Source organism: Fukomys damarensis, unplaced genomic scaffold, assembly GCF_012274545.1.
Source record: "Fukomys damarensis isolate Sample0158 unplaced genomic scaffold, DMR_v1.0_HiC HiC_scaffold_32, whole genome shotgun sequence".
NCBI lineage: Eukaryota > Metazoa > Chordata > Mammalia > Rodentia > Bathyergidae > Fukomys > Fukomys damarensis.
The window spans coordinates 39167059-39189673 of NW_022900944.1; the positions used below are offsets into that span (position 1 = coordinate 39167059).

The following is a 22615-nucleotide window of genomic DNA, read 5'->3' on the forward strand; positions in this document are numbered from 1 at the left end:
AACTCAAGATTTATAAGTCTAAAAATTACACAGCAAATAACAATGTAAAATTTACATGATGTTTTGCATCCAAAGATTACCAGACATGAAAAGAAGTAGGATAGACAACTCATAATGAGAAAAATAACAAGAATATAATACTATCATACAAAATTTGTTAACATTGTCTTCTAAGCTAATATATAAGTGAGTCTACATCATTGAACAAGTAAATACATAACTCCACCATACAAAAGAATCCCGTATGTTTTATAGAAATCCTTCACCCTTAAGTAAGTGGAGTATAAATTCCCATTCTTTAAGTATGGACTATACATTGTAACTTCCTTCCAAAAACGAGGTAAGACAGGATCAAAAGGAATAACTTTACAGTGCCAGAATCTGATATATACTACCTCCATCAACTGATCAAGTCAACATTATCAATGGCGAGTCAGATAATTAGTATGTAATCTCAATACATTGTGATAGAATCTTCTGTGTTCTTCCTCCACAAAACTCATCGTATTAGTATAATCATCAAAAAAACCCAAGATGGCTCTCATTAGAGAAATAGTATACCAAACAGCTGACCAGTACATCTTAAACTGTCAAAATGATCTAATTAGAGAGTCAGAGAAACTCTCATAACCAAGAGGATTTTAATAAGGTATGAATATTAAATATTGAGTAGTATTCTAGTTGGGATCCTTCCGTGCAGCACAAAAGTACATAAAGTAAAAATGAAGGGCGTCTGAATATGGTATAGAATTTAACTAATGATAATATTCTGATCTTGGTTTATTAGTCATAGCAAATGAACCAAGCAGATATAAGATGTTAATAATAGGGGAAACTGCGTATGAAGGTAAATGAGAACTTTCTTTACTATCTTTGCAACTTTTCAGTAAATCTAAGACCTTTAAAATTAAGAAAGACTTTTAAAATGATAAATTTTAAATGTCTCTTATTCTTACTGTATTTCTGAAGAACATCCGTTGTTGCTTATAATTTTTGTCTTAATTTTCCAATTGAATATTTATAATGAAAGGTTTTGTCAGGTGAGATATTGATAGAAAAAATGCATCGCTAGTGTGTTGGCTATTTGTCAAGTTGCAGACCGCAATGTATGTGTTATTATCAAAAGTCATTACACTATTTGTAACATATTTATTAACAGAAAACTTTTAGCACTTAGGGAATATAAAAATTTCTAATGGAAAATGCATCTTAGCTAAAATGTGACATGAAATAAGAATCACTTAATACAATATTAACCCAAGAAGGGGCTAATTAAACCCAATAACTGCAAAGTAGCTATTTTTGTATGTTTTGGTTATAGTTTAAAAACTATTATTTATAAGCAGCATAAATATATTTGAAAGTGAAATTTTGCCCAAATTTTAATCATCTGTAGTGTGCTTATAACAAACAACCAATTTTGAGAAGTGACATCAGTAAGATGGTAGAATAGGAAGCCTAAGACCCTTTTACTCCCCCAGAGACTCAGCTCAACAATAGTATTTGTTTCATATAAGGGTGAACAGTGAATTAAAAGAGAGTATAGACAATAAGACAAATCAAGAAAACAATGTGCTAAATGAGAATAACAACGGGTAGAAACTACAAAGAAGAACCAAACAAGTTCGGAAGCTAAAATGTATGAACACTGAATTGAAAAATTCACTATGGAGACTCAATTTAGACTTGACTAAGCAAATGCAAAAAAAAAATCAGTGAATTCAAAGATGGTACATACAGAATTATTATGGCAGAAAGCCAAAAAGAAGAAAGATTAATAAAGAAAAGCTCAAGTTGAAGTAGATAGATGATAAATCATAACATGAAACCATACAAAAATATGAAACTCCTCAGAAAGGGGGTAAATCCAGTATACAGATAAACTTTAATGTTATATGAACCTTGAAGATTATAATATAGGTACATAAATAATTTTCAGTATGTGTAAAAAGCATTAAATAATTATGACCTTTTAGAGTCACAATGTGTCACCTATAAAGTCAAGGGAAGACGCAGAGAGGTAAATGAATAGAGTTTATACATTATAGAAGATAAGTCATGATCAGTTTAAAAATAGATTGTTATATCTTTGAGATGTTTTGTACATTTGCAGTGAAAATACCTAAAATGTACATGAAGGGAAATGAGAAATATATGAAAATATGTCACTAGAAAAATCAACCCAGTGAAACACAAAAGAAGGCAACAAGATAGATATGGAGGGGTGAAAATACTGTTATATATACAGAAAACAATATCATGGGAATAGGTAGGCATTTTGCAGATGGGACAAAGAGAGGGATAGAGGAAGATGGGAAGGAGAGGAGGTGATCGGGAAGTAAAAAGGATTAAGGTGCAATACGTACCAACTTCCCTAATGAATGCATATATTCATTTTGTATCACAAACATAGGCTAATCCAAAAAGTAAGTTATTTCCACTGAATAATTACTTTAAATGTAAATGGGTTAAGTGTTCCCAATTTAAAGACATGGATTGGATTGGCCGAATGAATAAGAAACAAGACCCAACGATATCCTGTTTATCAGATACTTTAGATTTATTTCTTTTACTTTAGATCTAAGGACACACAAGATAGAAGTGAAAGGATAGAAAAAGGTCTTCCATGCATAGAAACCTAAAGAGAGCAGAGGTGTCCATACAAAATTATAGAACAAACACTTTCACCCAAGACAAAGGAAGACACATAATGATACAAGAATCAGCTTACCAGGAAGATATACCACCTATAAATATGCATGCACCTAACATTAGAACTCCCACATACATAAAGTGAGCCCAAATACAACTAAAGAGAAAAAGGCAATGACACAATAATATTCAGACATATCAATGCTGTGCTTTTGGTATTTTATTTTATTTTATGACTTTGTTTTATTGATTTATTTTTGAGATAGTCTCACTATGAAGCCCCAGATGGCTTTTATTTCCTGGGACAAGCGATCCTCTTGCCTCATTCTCAAGTAGCTGGGATTACGGGCACATGCAGCTGCGCCCAGGTACTTTCAGTCATTGCTAAAACAACAAGCTTGAGTTAAATAAATAGACAAAGTCTTGCCAATACTATTTCAACCTGGACAAAATAACAGATACTTCTCAAAATGTGACATATAGATGGCAAACAAGCATATGAAAGATGCCTAACATCACTAACCATACGAGAAATGCAAATAAAAATCATAATACACTATCACTGTATACCCGTTAGGATGACTATTATCAACAGAAAATAATAAATTTTGGGGAAGATGCAGAGAAATTGGAACACTTCTTCACTGTTGGTGGGAATATAAAGTGGTGCATCTCTGTGAAAACCAGTATTGGGAGATTCCTCAAAAAATTAAAAGGTGCAACTGTACATGACCCAGAACTTCTGGGTATATATCTGAAACATTTGGAAGCAACATCTCAAAGAGGTATCTGCACACTCATGTTTATTGTACCATCATTCAGCGTAGCTTGAGGTTAGAAGTGTCCCAAATATCCACTCATACAAGAAGGAATAAGGTGTGGAGTTTACAAACAATGGCATATTATTTCAGCCTTAAAACAGAAAGAAGTACTGTCACATACTACAACATGAATGTAACTTAAGGACATTATGATAAGTGGAATAATGCCGTTACAAAAGTATATATATTGAATGATTTCACTCATATGAAATAACCATAGTAATAGAACAAGAAGTTGTAAAAGTGTTAGCCACAGGCTGGTCTGTGTTTATGTGTGTGTGTGTGTGTGTGTGTGTGTGTGTGTGTGTGTGTGTGTGTAGGCCAGTGTTTAATGAGTATAGAGTTTCAGTTTTATAAGATCAAAAGCGCTATAGATATGGTGCACACCAATGTGAATATACTCAACAATGAACTATATACCTCAAAAATGATTAAGATTGAAACTTTAATGTTATATATTTCTTAGCACAATAAAAAGAAACAAAGGTAAAAATGGAATGTCTAAAAAGTACAAATTTTATTTTAAGGAATTACAAGGGGGGGTGAGAAACAAATGCAATGAATGTCTAGCTAGAAAAACTTATTACATATCACTTGTATCTTAGTCTTTCTAAATCTTTTGCCGTGACACTGTTCCATTACAGCCTGATCACCATAGAAGATTAATAATCTAGACTCCTCTACATTAGAAGTTTAATAGTCCAGAAACTTCTAGATTAGATTAACAGTCTAGAATCTTCTAATTAGAAGATTAACATTCAGGAATCTTCTAATTTAGAAGATAAATGACTGTAGATCAGATTATAGTCAAGAACTTTTCATATTCCTTTGTGGTTCAAGATAACAGTTCTTTGACAAGTTGAAGCAAGAGGAAATTGAAATTCTGATTTTACAAATTCTAAAATCTTAAACTGATTTACAATACTTCCTCAGGCAATATCTGACCCCCATAAAAATGCATATGCAAACTGTAAGCATCTTTAGTTGTTGTTTTCTTTACTGGTGGAAAATAAAACCACAAATGCATTCTCAGAAGTGATTCAAGGAGTCTGAACCTGAGGTACAAAACTACACAAACCGAGGCCTCTACCTTTCTCTGAGTTTCCCGTTTACTTTTGCTGACACTGAACACTGCCCTGGTGGGAATGAGAAACGAAGCACAACCATCAGGTTTTAGGGACCGGACTTCTAGGCCTCCGTGGGTCCTGGCCTGTGGAGCACACTTCCTCTGCTAATCAGGTTTCCATCAGCGCAGAGCGAGCTGGGGGAAATGAGAAAGATCACAGCAGCAGCCTGGGTCAGGTGGCTTCTCAGATGTTCACTTAGCAGCCATTGTCTTGGTCATGAGGCCGATGCTGTACTTATTTTTGGTGAGGAAACTGAGATCAGGGACCATAAGCAGCTTTCCCAAGAACTTGCAGTTGGTGGGGGTGGTGGAGCTGGGGCAAATGCTGACCCTGGGCTGCCAGAGTCCACTGCCATGTACACTTGTAACAAAGGGAGTTTGGGAAGTAACTGAGAGCCGGCTAAGAGCTAGGCCCTTAGTAGACGAGGACACGGGATATCACAGCAATCTTTCGATTTTATGCTTTTATTTTTAAAAGTAAAAACATCAAAGACCAGTGTTACTGAGTTGCTTACAGCTGCAGTGAGAACTGCATTCAATCTAGGCCTCCATTTACCCTGTATGGTCTCTCTCCACCATTTCACTTGTCTGTGAAGCCAAACCACCCTCTGTCTCCTGAGGCCATCAGGCAAGGATAAGTTTTGCAGTGACTTGAAATGCCTAAGTCTTTTAGCCAGTGCCAGCCTCCAATCCACTTCCTTACCATAGTCCATCAGTAGAGGAAACCCCATTCTAATGGCTGCTCTGATCATTTCCATGTTGTTCTGAGTTTTTATTCTGTTGACATTCAGTTGTTTTTCATTTTTGATACATATACTGATCTTTTAAGAATGTGTTCCCTCATTTGTCTTATGGGGACAATTAATATAGTTGCAATAAGAAGACAATGTTTTCTTTCTGGAGAGGCCAGGAGTTTGTGCTCAGCAAGCACAAGTCAGAGTTTCAGAATTTCCCAGACCAGAATGTCAAATTCTGGTTGCTCTCCTTCTCACCCGTAACAATGTGGACCCACTGTTCAACTTCAGGGAGGCCCAATCTTTGTTGAACAGGCACAGTGACATTTTCCTAGAAGGATTGCTGTAATAATTTAATTAGCAGGTGGCATATAGTATGGGTTCAATAAAATGCAATCCCCTTCCATAATTAGGTGACGTAAATTGTCAATTTAGATCTGCAGGTGGTTAGCCTATTACGATTGAAGAACAAAATCAGAAACGTAGGTCTAAGAATACAAAGTAAACACTCAAGCAATGTTCCGGCTCCTCTTGCTTTTTGCTCTAGGGCTTTAGGTTTTTCTTGCTTACAAAAGGATAGAGAGTGGACCTTAGGGTTAGCAGTCCTGGGGTGAGAGCAGTACAACTGGAGTCAGAAAAACCAAGTCCAGCCACCAGTGTCTTACTTACTGACACTGTAACCTCTTCAGAAATCATTTACGTTCCCTGTTCTTATTCTCTTATCTGTAAAATTAAGGAAAAATCCATTTGGCTTTGTTCGCAGGCAAAAGCTAAACAGATATGCTTAGGTCTTATAGATCCTTTTAGTCAACACCCCACTGCCTTCATTCAGACTCTAGCAAGGTCGCTGGTACTCACTGCTTATATTTCTTTTGATCTCTAATCTCTAAGAGGTGCAGAAGAACTCCAGGATTCCCATCTTTATAAAATCTAGCATATAATCAGTAGAACATTTTGACATTCATTTTAAAGAGCTTATTTATTTTCTCTGACACCATGTGATACGCACCTCATTATGTGGCATTACCTTCATTATTTAAATATATTAATATTCGGTTTCGGAAGTAGCATCCGTGGATCAGCCATGAGAGGAGTCATTTCTCTGTAGTAACTGAGTGTTTGCATTCAACTTTTCTTTCCTTCAAGCCGCAGGAGTTGTCTCTACGTTATTTAGTGCTAGTGTGAGTGTGCGCGGGTAAGGGTGGCGGGCTCCCTTCCTTCAGGGTTCCATCATTTTCCATTTTGGGCCTTCTGGGAATTGCTGTTCAAGAACACGATAGTAGAACACTGCTGCTATTCTCCGCCCGATACATCCACTGCAATAAATCTCCCCAGAGCGTTTCATGTGTGGATCTGTACTCCTGAAGCACTAACTGAAATAAGGAACGTTAATTTCTGGCAGACTATTATCAGATGATTGTATGTATCTGCCAAGGAAGAATGTGTGTTCCCACGTGAGGAATATCCATAATAAAATTCTGGCACCGCTGCTGAAGACGGTAGTTTTGTAGAAACAGAGGAAAACAACAGCAAGTATTTTCCCCGAGGAGAGTTTTAGCTACAATTCACCAGTGCTGCTTTGTTATTTCCGTCTTATTTTATGCTTTTGTTTTGAGCCATAAGGCGATTTTACCTGGACGCCCTCCCGGATAATCAGGAATAGCTCAGTTGTTGGCTGGCTCCGCCAAACGCCAGACCTCCAGAAAAATCAAAAGCCTCCGTCGCCTGCTTCTTCCCCCACCTCTAAGGCCAGCAGAGAAAAAAGGGTTAAGGATGACTGGAGAATAGAGGAGAGGGGAGGGAGCCCTGAGGAGGCCCGAGAGGCTTTCATCACCCGCAGCTCCGAGCTCCGGAGCTCGGTGCGGTTTGGAGCAGAGACGCTGCTGCCGATTTCTGGGGCGCTGGGCGAGGGGTGGGCGTGGCCGGGCCGTGGGTGCTCGTTAGGGAAGAGGCTGGGTGCTTTGCAGTGAGGAGTAGGGCTGTGAGACCGAGGGGAGAGAGGAAGGGAGGCCGGAGGAGGGAGAGAGGGGGAGAAAAGTAGTAGAGGGAGCGGAGAGAGGAGGGAGGCAGGAGGGAGGAGGGAGAGAGACGAACTGGCAGAGAGACCTAGAGATACTGAAGACCCAGTCAGAACTGGGAGAGGGACTGAAAACGGGACTCCAGCGCTCGCTCGCCGCTCGCCGGATCGCGGAGAGCTACTCAGGATCTTGTAGGGAGCTCAATAAATGTGAACATGAGGTCTATCCCCGGAGCTGTCCTCAGGACGCTACTTCTGTTATCTACCCAAAATTGGAACAAAGTGGAAGCTGGGAATTCCTGTAAGTATACGGAAAACGACTTAAAACTTGCAGGGGGAAGGGGCTCCTTGAAAAACTTTGATTCTGTTGTTTTGTATGATTATTATTTGCAACTGAAATCGCGGCAAAAGCATATTATTATCAATGAAGCATCACTTAAAAATCCTGCAAATATGACTGGATTTACACTTGGCTCGGCTCGCTTCTTCGTCTGATCAAAATATGCAGAGTGTTATCTTTCTTTTTGTCTAGGAGCAGATTCTTACTCTCTTCCCTTTGAATATTCATCGAGAATGCTCAAGTTCTAGTAAAACATTAAATTAGCATCTTAATCAGGGAATAGCCTGTGAATGTCTTCATTCCTTCCTTTCTTTAGGATTACTGAATTTTATTGGAATTATGTCTAACAGGAAAACAACTGGCACACTTTGCATTAATGCTGCATTAGCTTAGATTTCTGAAGTTTGAGATTTGGCAGAGTAGGAGCTGACTGCATCTTTGAAATGATGCAGGCTAATAACTGAAATGTGCTGCAGACTTCAGGAGCAGGAAGAGCTGCTAGTAAACCTCAGTCCTGAGAGCTGTGTCCTTACTGCTTGGAGAAGGAGTCTAGGAGCATGGGCCAAACGGGCTTAACTTCCACACTTGGCTTAAGGGAAAAACATGCAGGTGCTTGTTTTCCTTCAAGAGCGCATAGTGGTCTTTAGTGGTTAAATTTCCGACTTCATAAATTTGTTGTTGGATATTCTGATTCTGAGTTAATTGATTCATGGAAGGTTTGTTGCAACCTTATTTCTACTTTGAATATCATCCAAAAATAATTTGGCAGACTCTAGAGATAGAAAAAGTTTTAAAAGTTATATTCAGCTCAGGTTCTCTAAATGAGAGAATTTCCCCCTCCAGAGGGGATGATAAATAAGCTCAACAAATCCAACTTTTTATTTCTTCCTCAGATGTTAAAGGAAAAAACCATTAGTTTTCAAGAAAGGGCTCTGAGGCCTGTCCAGGAATTTATGCTGCTGCTTTCTCACCAGGTTTAGGTTTGGGGCACTGACTCCAGTAATCAGACATTTACTATGGTACCTCGTTTGCCTACACTCAAAGGCTAGCACGTGGGAAGAACATTAGGAACTCGCAGTTTCAAACCAAATATCCAGTCACACTCTGTGGCTACTGACTTTGTTTTTCCATTTAATGTCACAGTGCTGCTATCACTCTGCAAGGAGAGAACTTCACTCCAGGTGCTGCATTGTGTTTCGGATTCAATTTTAAATTGGATCTATGGGAATCCCATAAATCTATAAAATTTGCGCAACTTCTCCTAGTCAAAAAATCTTGGAATCGTGCCGTGGTAGCCCCAGTCAAACATTACAACAAGCCAACCACGATAAAGGATAGCAGCAACCGACACCCACACACAGATGAAGTTTTGTTGAGAAGGCCTAAGTAATTCAACTTCCTACTGCTGAAGTTCAATCAGAAAGGAAGCACTAGAGGTCACTGTTACAATACGAAGCACACTATGGCGAGCCTTCTTCCTTTAAGAAAAGCAGAGCTTCACTCTGGCCTAACACAGGTTGTCTTTTCAACATCCTGCCTGTAGCTGGATGTGCAGTGTGTTAATGTGATTAATTGGATTGCTAGTTGCTTATGTTTGTTTTCTTAAAGCCCAGTGAAAAGTATAACAAGCAGATATAGCCTTCTTTTGTGATATATCTCCTTAGGAAAGAAAGGTGGGCGCGGGATTCATGTCTGCTCAGCTCTGGCTGGACCTGTTTTTGACACTGGAAATTTCAACTCTGGTTCTGCATCCATCCAGCTTTGATTTCTTTAGGAAGTCATTTAATTCTCTCCTGAACAATTGGATTTATTTGGAAACCTTTAAAATTTTAAATGATCAGGAATATTTAAATATTAAAATTAGATTATTGGTTAGCATACTTGTTTAGAGTTGATTATTCTTCCAATATCAAAAGTGTAATTAAATGGCTTCATATGATTAAAGTAGTAATTTCTTGTTAATATTTTGATAAGGGAATTTGCAGCTGTAGATAAAAAAGAAAATATTTTACTTGTCAACGTTGATTTTATTCCTTAATCTCTTGGAAATATTTGCTCTTTGGAAAGTACACTTGTGCCAGGTCCTGGTCAAGAGTGTATCACATATTCTATCTGTTTTGAAAGGACAATTATATATATTTTTGAGCAAGACTGGAAGTTAGCAAAAGGATGAGCAACTATCAACCAGCAGAAGCCTTTAAAATATTATAATAACTCTAATAATTCTTCTGGACAAGATTGCATATTAATAAAAAGTGAATCAATTTTAAATTCCAATATTAAAGTCAGCGAGAATATAAATAAAGAAAATTAAAGGTTTCTCTCCCAGGTGAATATGAAGACCTTTTCTCTTTATTTACAGTTGATTCACCAGGAAAAAATCTGCTATCCATTAGATCAGGCCATGGCTACCACTATGGACATTTTCAAGCAGGGAGGTAGTTTCTAAACCTGGGGTTAGATGTGTTTTAATTTAATTTCATTAGCTGGAAAACTTTACATTTGAAGGGTTCTGTGCAAATACACACACACACACACACACACAGGTGTATGTGTGTATAAACTATGTACAAACTACCAGACCTATGTGCTTGTTGTATACTTTTGGTGGACCTGAAAAACACTCATATGTCTAAAGAGTGGACCACGTTCTTTGACAATGGATTTGTGCCCCATTTGACATTTCAAAGGCACTGAACCAGCTCCAAGTTTTTGTTTTTTCTGGTTGATCAAGATGAGTTTGTTAGTGCACTGAGGTGCTGATTTCATGAAAGTTTAGAGACAGATCCTTGGAGAAAGGTTTGCTCTTTCAGATGCTACTTTAGCTCTTGTGGGCTTCACTTCCTATTAAGATATCTAACCCTACAGCATGGAAGACACAGCTCTTTATTTTATACTTGCTCTTAAGAATCCTCAGAGTCTGGATAAGAAGATAATGTTGGGGAAGAGGTCAACTCATCACAGAAGAACAGGTGTGAGTAGTAGGGCTGGTTAGAGTCTTGTTTTTATTTTTACCCTTATACATCAGATGATAGAGTTTCTCTGGCTTTAGACAGCCTGAACCTTATGCTGAGAATAATTATATTCACCAAGTAGCTTACCAATGACTTAATTAGAAGTTAGCTTCTCATTGAGTTCATCTTTTTTTCTAATTGAAAAGAAGGAAATATCTGATATCTACCCTGAAGGAAGCATTAAACACTGATAAAATCAGTCATAGGTGAAGGTACTTGCTTGAGTAGATGATTACTCTTATGGGCCTTGGGATGTAGCCCGAATGTAACAATACAGATCCTCAAATTGGTATAACTCAATCTTGTAATTCTTTTTAGAAACTTCTTTCTTTTTCTTCCCTTTCCATGCCCCAAATTCATTTCTATAGCAAAATAATAGCGAGAATACAGTAGTAAAGTTCTGATAAAATCTAATTCTATGATACAGTACATGAATGGCCAACCCTCATATGTAAAGGTTAGAATGCATGTTGACTTACTTTTCTAGCAGCCGTGGTGATGTATTTTCACCCATTTGGTGCACTGTCTACACTTACTGCATCTATTAAAAGAAGCCTTTGCCTCTGGGATAATATTGCTCATTTGTTAACAGGGGACCCAAACATGACTTCCATATGAGACCGAGTATTTACTGACAATAGTCATTTCTGTATTCTGAAATTATTTTTGGAATTTACATCTCATACAAACAGCTTCTTTTGATTCTTTAAAGAAAAAATTAGTAGAATTGCATAACATCAATTATAGTATTTAGCTTGGAGTTTGCTAAACTTTGGCTCATTAGCCAAATCTGGCCTTCTGCCTGTTTTTGTATGGTTTATGAATTAAAATTTCTTTATGTTTTTAGCTGAAAAAAATTAAAAGGAAACTTCATGGCAAAAATAATTATTTGAAATTCAAATTTCAGTCACATGTTTTTATATGTAGAACTGTATGAGCAAAATTCAAATTTCAGTCACATGTTTTTATATGTAGAACTGTATGAGCAAAATTGGTACTTAATTATTTTGAATTTTATCAATACAATGTTGTTAACATTGTTTTCCCCCTTGTTATATAAGTAACTACATAATATTCTTTACTATCTGGTTTCTATGGAAAAAATTTCACTGATATGACTTAAGTAAGATATGGTATAATGATGATAGTGCATAAAATATATTGCTATGATAACATTTAATCAATTATTTAGCATATAAATACACCTCTATGAAGTTGTAATATCAAAAGAAAGGCTAATGTCAGGAACTGTAACAGAAGAAACTTTTAAATTAGCATTTTCCTCATGGGTTTCTACATAAAGATTATCTAGCTCATAAATCTTGTTATTTGAATGTGTAAATATTATTTGTGTTTATTCTTACTGTTTCAGCACTTTCTTTTGCTAAGTGTGCAAGTTTAAATAAATAATCCTGTTAGCACATGTTGTTTAATAATGCATATAATAATTGCATTTTAGATATTTAGAATTAAATTTGTTGTTATTTTACATTTTCATGAATGGAAAATATTCCAATCCATCCCAATCAGAAACTTACATTTGGAAGTCAAATTGATTATGAGGAACGTGTTCTTGTTTGAAGAGTGTTATTGCTTCTGTTACTTTTAGAGCAGCTGCTTCCTAAAAATCCTGAGATTGGCAAACTTTCTAGAACAAATTGAAAAATAGATCTTCATGTAAGCATTTCTGAGTGAGAATTCACAATAATGAAGCAAGTGCCTTTTACCTACACCTGACAATGCAGTTAACTTGTTTATAATTTTTGTCTATTTGGAATTGTATTTTTGATTTCCAGGAATGGATTACTGGCCTTATTTTATTTGCATTACATTATATATAGCTTTTTTAAAAAGTAAGCTGAAATATGATGGGTACACTATTTAAAAATAATACCCTTGTATTTCTTTAAAATAAGTCACCATTTGCTCTAAGTTTACTTCCTCTAATGTTATTTTTAATGACTGAACTGTAAATGAAGATTTCTAAATATCAGCAAAAGGCCAATTTCCAAATCAAAGGGAACTAGAACAGCTCCATAGAACTTACTGTCTAGGTGTCAGTGAGAGCCATGATGTGTTTTATGACCAAGCAGGGTAAGTAGACAGTTAGGGGTAAGTAGCCTTAGCATTTTAAGGCAGTGGATTTGATTTTACCTTAGAATATGTCTGGCTTTACAAATATCTATTTTTCTCAATTTGATGTTGTTTAGAATTCAAACTTTTTTTTTCTCAGATTCATCAGTATTGGGTTCTTAAAATGGTCAACTAATGAGTCATTTGACACTCAGGGTGCTGCTTAGTCCTAGGGGTTGTCTAAGAAATGTTTCACTATTCTTCCAAATTCGGCTCCTTCCTTCGTTCCTTCGTTCCTTCCTTTGTTCCTTCCTTCATTTCTTCCTGGAAGCTTTGGAACAGTTTAGCTCCTGCAAACAGTAGAAAGAATGAGAAAAATGTATCCAACATCTTTACATAAATCTCATGTATATACAGTATCTTCATATTGGTAGATGAATATTTCTGGTGAAATATTAAATAATGCAGAGTGATGGATCATTTCAGTGGCCTTGTGCTTCAAAGATTGTTTATAGTTTAATCTTTCACTTATCCAGACATTTTGGCCTCCCTGACTTGTTGAGTATTTATCTAGTCTCATTGCTGTGTTTTGAGTTCACTGCTACTATGATCTGGAAGGGTTGACCCATCGCACAATACAGTAAGTCAGTCCTTGACTTAAAAACAAATTCTGTTCTGGGAGAATGTTTGTAAGTTGTATTCATCCATTATCCATAAAGTGAGTCTTATACAATATGCCTGTGAATCTTGTACAGCACACCTGTGAAAGTTCACAACATGGATATTTGTAATTTGGAGGCTTACTGTATGTATAGCTTAACCCAAGTGTGGTTTCATGAATTAACCACATTAGTGAGTTGAAATGGGTTGTGCTGGTAGTGGTGATAGAGTGAATTCATAGAATATATAGATGGTTGTTTTGATGGGTATTTTATTTAGGAGCCTTTAGAAATACTCTTTAAGAAACATCTCCAAAAAACAATTTTTGACTTGCAGCATCAAATGCTAAAGTTAGATTTTGCTCACTTTAAAAAGAAAAATCTCAGAAAGTGAAGTAAATGCCCCCAACTGCATGCAGATGAACAAGATGCTGTGATTGCCACTGAAAATCTTTCTTAAAGGAAAAATGAGCTTCCCAATTAACTAATATTCTGAACTGAAATAATTTACCCTTAAGATTACATTGTATTTTGAGGATATTGAGGTTTTAAAATAAGGTTTAAAATTTCTTTGAAAATAATAGTTTACCCATAGTTCTAATTTATAATAAATTATAGTTCTAAATAAGAAAAAAATGTCATTGAAAATTGGATTATCTTCTTAAATTATTTTGGGGAAGCTTTGATGTTAGATTTCAACAGTGAAATTTCTTCAGTGAGTTCTAAGGCTGTAGTTATCCGAGCGCTGCAATTAGGTATGTGTGTATGTATGTATATGTATGCTTATATTTATTTAACTTCCAGAATTGTCCTTCCTTGATTTTAATTTATGATTAGTCCCTCTAAAGCACTAACAGGCCCAGGGCCTGCTGTTTTCCATTTGACCTTTGAAGGATACAGTTTTGGCCAAAATGTCTTCTGCCAAGATTTCCACATACATGGTACCTAGAGACCCAGTGTCATGTAATGCTAAAGAATATACATGAAACATCCATTACAACATAGCATTGAGCATTCTGTTGGTGTCTGGAAGAGGAAGAGGAAGAATATGTGCTGTGCCCCCCCCATCCAATGAATCTTTGTCACGGTTTGTGGAAAAGTAGTACTTAGTAATAAAATTGGGGAAAAACAAGAGGGAAAAATGAGCCTGTTTATGTTATAGTTAATGAGTCATTTCACTGTAATAATTGGAAAAGTGAGTGAAGCCTGAAAATATTTGGCATTTTAAGTAGTTAAAAATTAGTAACTATAGAAACTTTTAATGCTGTATGTATTTCATAGAGTCGTGATGAAATTTACCTCTAAGGTTTTTAAATCACAAAGGAAAAAAAGTGGTATGATGTGTATCGTAGCTATAGTGCTAATTACTTTTTCTTATTAAGTATCTCTCATTACTTAGCTGTGCTCTAGAATAAGATATTATATGCTCCTAAATTGTAAAAGACATATTTGTTTCTGTAACCATTTTTTCCCCACTGGCAATTACAGTTCTTATACCTGGGGTCATAGGTTGATATTGGTTGAGAACCAGTATTTAAATGTATAAATTTAACCTGCCCTCCTAAATTACATTTATTGTGTAATTTTTAGACCAGCTAATAACCTGTAATTGCATTACTCAACTTACTCTGCAGTTATAACCTATGGAAAAATTTTAAAAATGTCCTTTGAATAAGGGCACTGACAAACTCTCCCAGGATCTGGTTGTAAGCTTTGAAGTTGGTAGTTGCCTGGATGACCTTGAACAGACTTTTGATTCCTTGGCTTACAACAGAGGTCTCTATACTTTCCTGTCACTGTAAACCAATGAGTTTCCAGATACAGTAGAGGGATTTCTTGGAGAAATTGAGAAAGTTAAATTTCTAGGCTCTTGGCTTTGCTCTATGAGATTATATCTATGTAATATATCATATACATCTTCAAGTCTTGTTTGCCTTTTAAAATCATTAATCAGCAGATGACCAAGAAGAAGGAAGGCAGTAAATTGAAAATGGTCTTTAAGGGAATTGAGTTTCTGAGGTAATGTTATCACTGATTGTGTGTGTGTATGTGCATGTGTGTGCCCACATATACAGGAAGATATTTGGTGTGGGAATTGGGAGTGGAATGTATTGGCAGGGGAAATGGGAAATATTGCCCTTAGGAGGCACATTTTGAATTAAGTAGTATTGGGCTAAAGAAGAAATTGTTTCTTATTTGTCGTCCATACCAGAATCGATTCCAATATGCTTCTATTTTATTTACTTACTTTTTATTTATTTATTTATTTTGGTTTTTTGAGACAGGGTCTCACTGTGTAGTTGAGACTGACCTGGAACTCACTATGAAGCCCAGGTTGGTCTCAAACTCACAGCGATCCACCTGGCTCAGCCTTCCAAATGCTGGAATTATAGGTGTGCACCACTACTACGCCCAGCCTCCAATATTCTTTTAAAATAGTGTATAGAACTATTTATGCTTACCTTGGTATGGCCATTACACAGTATATACCTGCTGTGAAACATCACACAATACCCTACAAATTTGTAGAATTTTATATAAAATTTTAAAATATCAAAGATCATCTGACAATACCCCTTAAAACAAACAAACAAACAAACACAAAATAGCATGTAGGATTAAGAATTTACAAGTCACCTGTTTGGGTCCAGTTGAAATTCATTTCACACAGTAGAAAAAATAATGCCCTTCTGTGATCTCCAAGTTGTTTTTTTTTTAATTTTCTGGGATAGGTTATGAAGACCATTGATCCCTAAAATTGAGCTCAACTCTTTGTCAGTTCCTGGATGCTAGTCTCTGTGAACATGGTGCTGAATGCAGGTGATGGCAGAAGAGATTTGGGCTTAAAAGTCAGTAGCCAAACTGAAGTATAATTTAACTCTGTAAGACAACACCGCACAGTGATGCTGGCACCTAGAGAAGGGCATTATAAACAAAGTTTAACATTTTTCACATCATTCACTTTTACCTCCCAATTTTGGCTGATTTTAAACAAAAAGAATCTATCTCCAAGGCAGAGAGCTGCATGAATGCTTAGTGATTCTCATAATTAAGGATTTATAATACATATTTACATTTTCCATGTTTTAGATGTTTAGGACTTAATTAAAAGAACATTGTTAAAATAAAAGCAATTCCATCTAAATTGGTGGTGAGGGAATTCTGTGCAGGGTTATAAAGCAGTTCAATTAGGTGCCTTTGTTCCTCACTGTGTTCGTTTTTTGTGCTTATTTGAACTGTTGTACTTTAGCACATAGATTGTATTACAATCCTCCTAAAGAAAACTTCATGAACCTCAAAAGCAGCATAACACTACCTCTTAAGTATCATAAGATGTGTAACCTTTCCTAAAACAAACAAAAAATAGAAACAACTTTAAAGAAACGAGTTAGGATACTTTTAAGAAAGCAAAGAGCCAACCCTGGAGATAACATTTGCTTTCTTAAGTGTAAAACATGCTTTATCACAAAATGAAACATGATAAAACATTTCATAATCAAATACAGTATCTATTAAAGGAATGGGAAAAGTAGGCTAATAAAAATATGATGTAGGATTTCAGGTACTAAAAAGAAAATTATGCTCACAATAATTTGCTATGCCTAACATATAAAACTAAGATTAAATTCATTTTTTACTGGTCCTCCTTGTAAATGACCACATCCATTTCTTGGAAGCCTTGTTATGTGCTTGCCTATGGAATGGCCTTTTTTATGTATATATGTATAATTGCAACATAAAATAGATTAGCACGGAGACAATGTATGTAGTGTCATTAATCACAGAAGCGTTCTGTACAGGAGATGCCAGGAAGTTCTGTTTTTCTGAGTTAGCAAAATTGAGCCTCCTGTGATCATTTTCTTCTTTCATTTTCCTGGCTATGAGGATGATCTGGCTGTGACATCTGTCACATTAGCGATTGCCAGGGTTGATTTGGCTGACCCGGCTGGTGGGGCAGCTGTCCCCTCTTCCTCCTTCATTGCTCCCCGTGACTCCCATCCCCCCATCCTTTATCTTGCATTATTTAAAAAATCACACACATTAGTGTGCTTTTAGGTAAACCTGACCTAATGCACTGATATATTTAATTGATGCAAATGTTTTTTAAAATACAAGGAACTATATTTCATTGTTAGGTGTTTTCAGTGTTAAATTCAGACTTGTTAACATAGCGGCCACATGTCTTCCTACTCTGTATGCACGGATCTTCCTACTTTTGTCTGTTGTTACTGCCTTCTTCCCCTCAAAATCCTGGCGACCCCTCCGTCCTCTGGCCTCTGTCTCTTAGACTTTGCCTCTGCTGTCCTGTTTGCTCAGTCTGGATTGCCCTCTGTCGCCTCCCTGCGAATCCTCCTGGAAACTTCTTAAGGCGGCCTCTTGCCCTTCCCCCAGGTGCAGCCCCTCACCTGTCACCGTCTTGCAGCAGTCCCGTCCCACTAGGTGTGCTTGCTATTTCTGCCCGGATCAGACAGCATCAAAATTGAGAGTTTTTTTTTTTTAAGAAGATATATAAAAGTCTCCTTTGTAAAATTGTAAAATCTTTGATAGGCAAAGGTATTCTTTCAAACATTTCTGTGCCCATATCACCTAGCACAATTGCCTGGAATAAAGAGGGTTTTCAGTAAATGTGAAAAGAAATATATCTGTGGATGGTCTGTATTTGGTATTTTAGTAAAAACAGCAAAACCAGGGGAGAGGAACAGTTAACTTGGAATAGCATGTGTTATTTTAAAGATTAAAAGGTCATTTTTGTTTAAAGGACATTCATTTTAGCTAGTCCTTTAACTTTGGCTTTATACTCTCCTCTGTTATATTTTATTTTCTAAAGTTGAATACTTTAGTCCGTTTTAATCTGTTATGAGGCGTATTCTCCCTCTGACCTATTCTTACTGTTCTACCTCATTTTTTTTCTTCCTCTCCCCATTCCATTTTTTATTTATAGCAAATGCAAATTGGTAGCCGTTAGATCCAGTCATGTTGGAGTGAAGACTCTAAATGCACAGGCAAATGAAAAATGAATCATGAGCATAAAATAAGGGCGGTACATTTGTTTCCCTTCTGGGCCATCCTCGTGTCTCTCCCTCTCACTGGTGCCTCCAAGTCATGTCCTGGTGGCACATGCCTTTAATTCCAACATTCTGGGAGGCAGGACGATTGAAAATTTAAGCCTAACTCAGACAATCTGGTGACTTAATGAAACCCTGCCAAAAAGAGGAAAGGAGTTAGGGATGTAACCCAGTGTGAAGGCCCTGGGTTCAACTGCAAAGGCAAAACAAAAACAAATGAAGAACAACTGCATTGTATTCTCCACATTTCTGGCAGAAACTTACAATTTCTTTATCCACTTTGGATTTCAAATATTCTGTGTTGACCTTTATTTTTACATTTTCTGATTTGAAAACCTTTTTTCTTTTCAGAGGGTAGAAAAAATATTAAATTACTTTCCTACTTTTTTCTTGTCAGTATTAACTTTATAAAGAGTGTACCTACAACTTCCTTGCTCTTTTTGTGTCGAAAAACATCTGCAAGACGTTGCTTTTTATTGCCTTGAGCAATTTTTACCAGCATTAATGAGTTCTGAACTTTTATTTTCCTCCTTTTAGTGCACACTCTTTAATTCTTTTTTTTATTCCTCTCATGTTTTCTCCCTCCTCATGGTGCGCATTTGCAATTTTTGTTGCCAGGATTTATAGTGCATAGCTTTCCACGCGTGTTGACATATACTATCCTTAATAATGACAGCTATCCCTTTGCACTGGGTTCTGTGGACTCTATGATGGTGGGCTGTGAACCATACAGGTCTTCTCACACAGGGCTCTGAGGCAGCTGTTACGATGCCTCTTTTACAAAGTGGGAAACTGAAGTTTAGATGCGACTGAAGGTACCAAGTAAGGGTGAACAGAACTAAGACTTGGATTCCAGTCCAGTGACTCCAAACCCATTGCTCTTTGAAATGCAATGTTCTGGGCTGGGAATTTAGCTCAGCGGTTCGGTGGCCTGCCTTGCAAGTGCAAGGACCCGAGTTCAATCCCCAGTACCAAAAAAAAAAAAAAAAAAAAAAAAAAATGCAATATACCATCTTTCTATGAACCTTTGAAATCACCTCCCCTGTGTATTAGAACTCTCATATGCCCATTCTCTTTGGCATAATTTTTTAAATGTATTTTTATTTTTAGTGGGCATATAATTGTACATATTTATGGGGTATAGTGTGACATTTCAATACACGTGTATAATGTGTTATGATCCGAGCAGAGTAATTGGCATAACTGTCACCTCAGACATCTAGCATTCTTTGTGCGCACTGAGAATCTTCAAAAGTCTTCTCCACTGACTATTTGGAAATGATGCAACTAACTGCTATCAACCACAGTGATTACACTGTGCTGTGGAACCGTAGACATTTTATCTGCCAACCACACGGAGTCCTGGACTAGCAACCACCCTTTTCTCATCCCTACACCTTCGCAGACTCTGGTAACCACCATTCTATTCTCTGCTTCTACAACAATCAGCTTTTTAGCTTTTACATATAAGTGAGAACATGTGGTATTTGTCTTCCTGTGGTGTGATAAATTCTAAGATCAGACTTTTGCTTTCTTCCAAGGATTCTGTCACTGGTATTTTAACAATGAGCTCTTTCTTACTGTCAGGGTGAAATGTCAGGCACTCATTCACAGTAGATAACTGTAAAATTTCCTCCTCTGTAAAAAAAATTCTCTACCAACTTCCTTGCTTCCTGGTACCTAAGATTCATTCATTCCATCTACGTTCTTTCTTTGAGTCAGTACCTCCTAAAACTGGGTATTAGGAGCTAATAAAACCCCAATCTCTTTGCACAGTGGCAGCTCTGCCTGTCCAGCGCGCTCCTGCTGTTCTGTTTCTGTCCTGTCCTGTCCTACCCCAGGACCTCATGTTCAGGGACACACTCCTTTGGCTGCTGGGTTAGCCCGCAAAGGCTGCCATATTGAAATACTCCAACTAGATGGAGGGACTTAAACACCAGAATTCCTCTTTTTCAACAGTTCCAGAGGTTGGAAGTCCAAAATTAAGTTGCCATCTGGGTTGGTTTCTGGTGAGTCCTCTCTTCCTGGCTTATGCGGGGTCATCTCCTCACTGTGTCTGCAGATGTCATTTCACGTGTATAATGGAAGGAAAGGGAGAAAGAAAGGGAGAGGGAGAGGGAGAGCACGCACGGGTGTATTTTTTTTTTTTTAAATCTGGACACCAGTCTGATTGGATTAAGGCCCCACCCTTGGAATGTAGTTTAACTAGAATTACCTCCTTAAAGGTCGTCCTCTAAGTACAGTCACACTGGGGATTAGGGATTCACCATATGAATTGTGGGGCCCTATAGTCCAGTCCCTTCTGGCTGTTCTTACAAGTGGACAGAAAATAACTTTTTTTCCTGGTATTTGGGAAATATTTTTCAAGTTGAACAGTGGGTGTCTTGCTTTTCCTGATTGAAATGTGTCAGATGAGTAAAGTTGTCCCTCCAGCTGAAGCCTTCCTCCGTGGAACTGCTGGGATCCCTTCTGGGGTGCCTCTCCATTTGCGGATTACCATGGGGGCCACCCTTCCCCAGTCCCTTTACTTTTTCTTTCCTTTTATGTACACAAGTGCTGTCTGATTACCTATGTCCAAGAGTTTCTGATATCCCTAGAGGTGTGTATCTCAGTGGTACCAAAACTGCCTTTCCATCACGCCGTAACAGTTTTATGTTTTTGAAACAAGTCATTTCCTTTGAGCACATTATTCTATTTCACACAGTCCTTCCAAAAGTCATAGAGATTCATAGGATGATAATTTACTGCCCTTTGTTAAAATCCCTGCTTTATTTATCACTGACATTTCTATAGCTGTTGTCACGAGTATTATTTTATCCCCTTTGGATTATTCTCTCCTTTATGTTACTGAGCTCCAGTTATGGTGTGATTTGCTCTGTGTGTTTCTCATAGACATCCCCGCCCCAAAATTTGATCACGAGATTGTTTTCTCTGGCACCTTCTTACTTCCTAATCCATAAATCTCACAGTACACATCTTTTTCTCCTTCTCTCTGTGATATATCCTATGCTTTTCCCCAAACAAAACATAAATAAATCAACAATCATAATTCTAATAACTTTTTAAAAGTCAACTGAAAATTCATCTAAATTCAAATTCGTAGAATGCCTTCCAAGGAGGGGGAACTGGCACAGCTGTTTGCCATACATTATTTCACTCGATCTTAACACAGCATCTGTTCCTGCCCGGTCTTTTTTTCACATGCACGCTTTCCCATCCTGGTCCACTACATTTCTCTTGTGGCTAAATAGTCTTTGTATTTATCTCTTAAAAGGGTTCCTAGTAACTCATGGAATGGATATGCTGCTATTTAAACATTCCTCCGTTTGAACCAGTTGCTTGTTCATTGATTTATGTTTGAACTCTCTTAGTCTATCTGTTTCTGGTAGCACATGATCCCCTTAGGACTCTTGTTCTTCTCTAACATCACTGTATCTTAAGCCATTTATGGATGTCAATGTCATGAACTATTCAGTGCTGTGTGTTACCTCACTTCGCCATGCAAAAATCCAGATTTCCTTAGGAAGGAGAAATTTAAAGCCACCTCGGTCTCCTTCTACCTTCCTCCTTTCTGCTCAAGAATTTATAACACTTAAAGATAGTTCTCTGTCTCTTCCAGCAGTAGCCTTTGTTCAAACATGAATCAGAGGTGGTGGGTAGAGGTTGTCACGTTTGGCAGATCTCAGGAGCGTATCTGTCACCCTCCAGGAAACCCCTTCGCTCGTCAATTGGTCGTGTCAGTTACACACACAGCCATCTCTCCAGCCCTCAGCAGCGACACCAATCTTCCTACACGTGTCCCTCTCAGGAGCTCCCGCCTGTGGCCCCTGATGGGCTGCTGCCAACACCATTTTCCTGTTGTAACCATCAGTCTGGTGTCTTCTCCAGAAGGCATGAATCATATTTATGGGAAAAACCTCCTAACTAACTGCTGCATCGCTCCTTTCTTGGCACTGATTTTTTTGCCTTTATTGGCACATTTCCTGTATTTGTAATGCGTGATAATTACATTTGTTTGGGGCAATGGTATCTATATTATATGAAATATATATTATATAATGTGTATATACACCAGATATATTATATAATAAATATATACACACACCCACACTA

General features: G+C 37.2%; 1 protein-coding gene across 1 annotated transcript in view; it reads left to right on the forward strand.

Annotated features, from left to right (window-relative positions):
• Window positions 1-6983: 6983 nt before the first annotated feature.
• Cntnap4 (contactin associated protein family member 4) overlaps window positions 6984-22615 on the forward strand; it is a 258872-nt gene continuing 243240 nt past the window's right edge. The window contains exon 1 of the mRNA XM_010609481.2: window positions 6984-7651. Coding sequence (XP_010607783.1) covers window positions 7567-7651 — 85 coding nt within the window. The 5' untranslated portion in view covers window positions 6984-7566. The remainder of the gene's footprint in view (window positions 7652-22615) is intronic.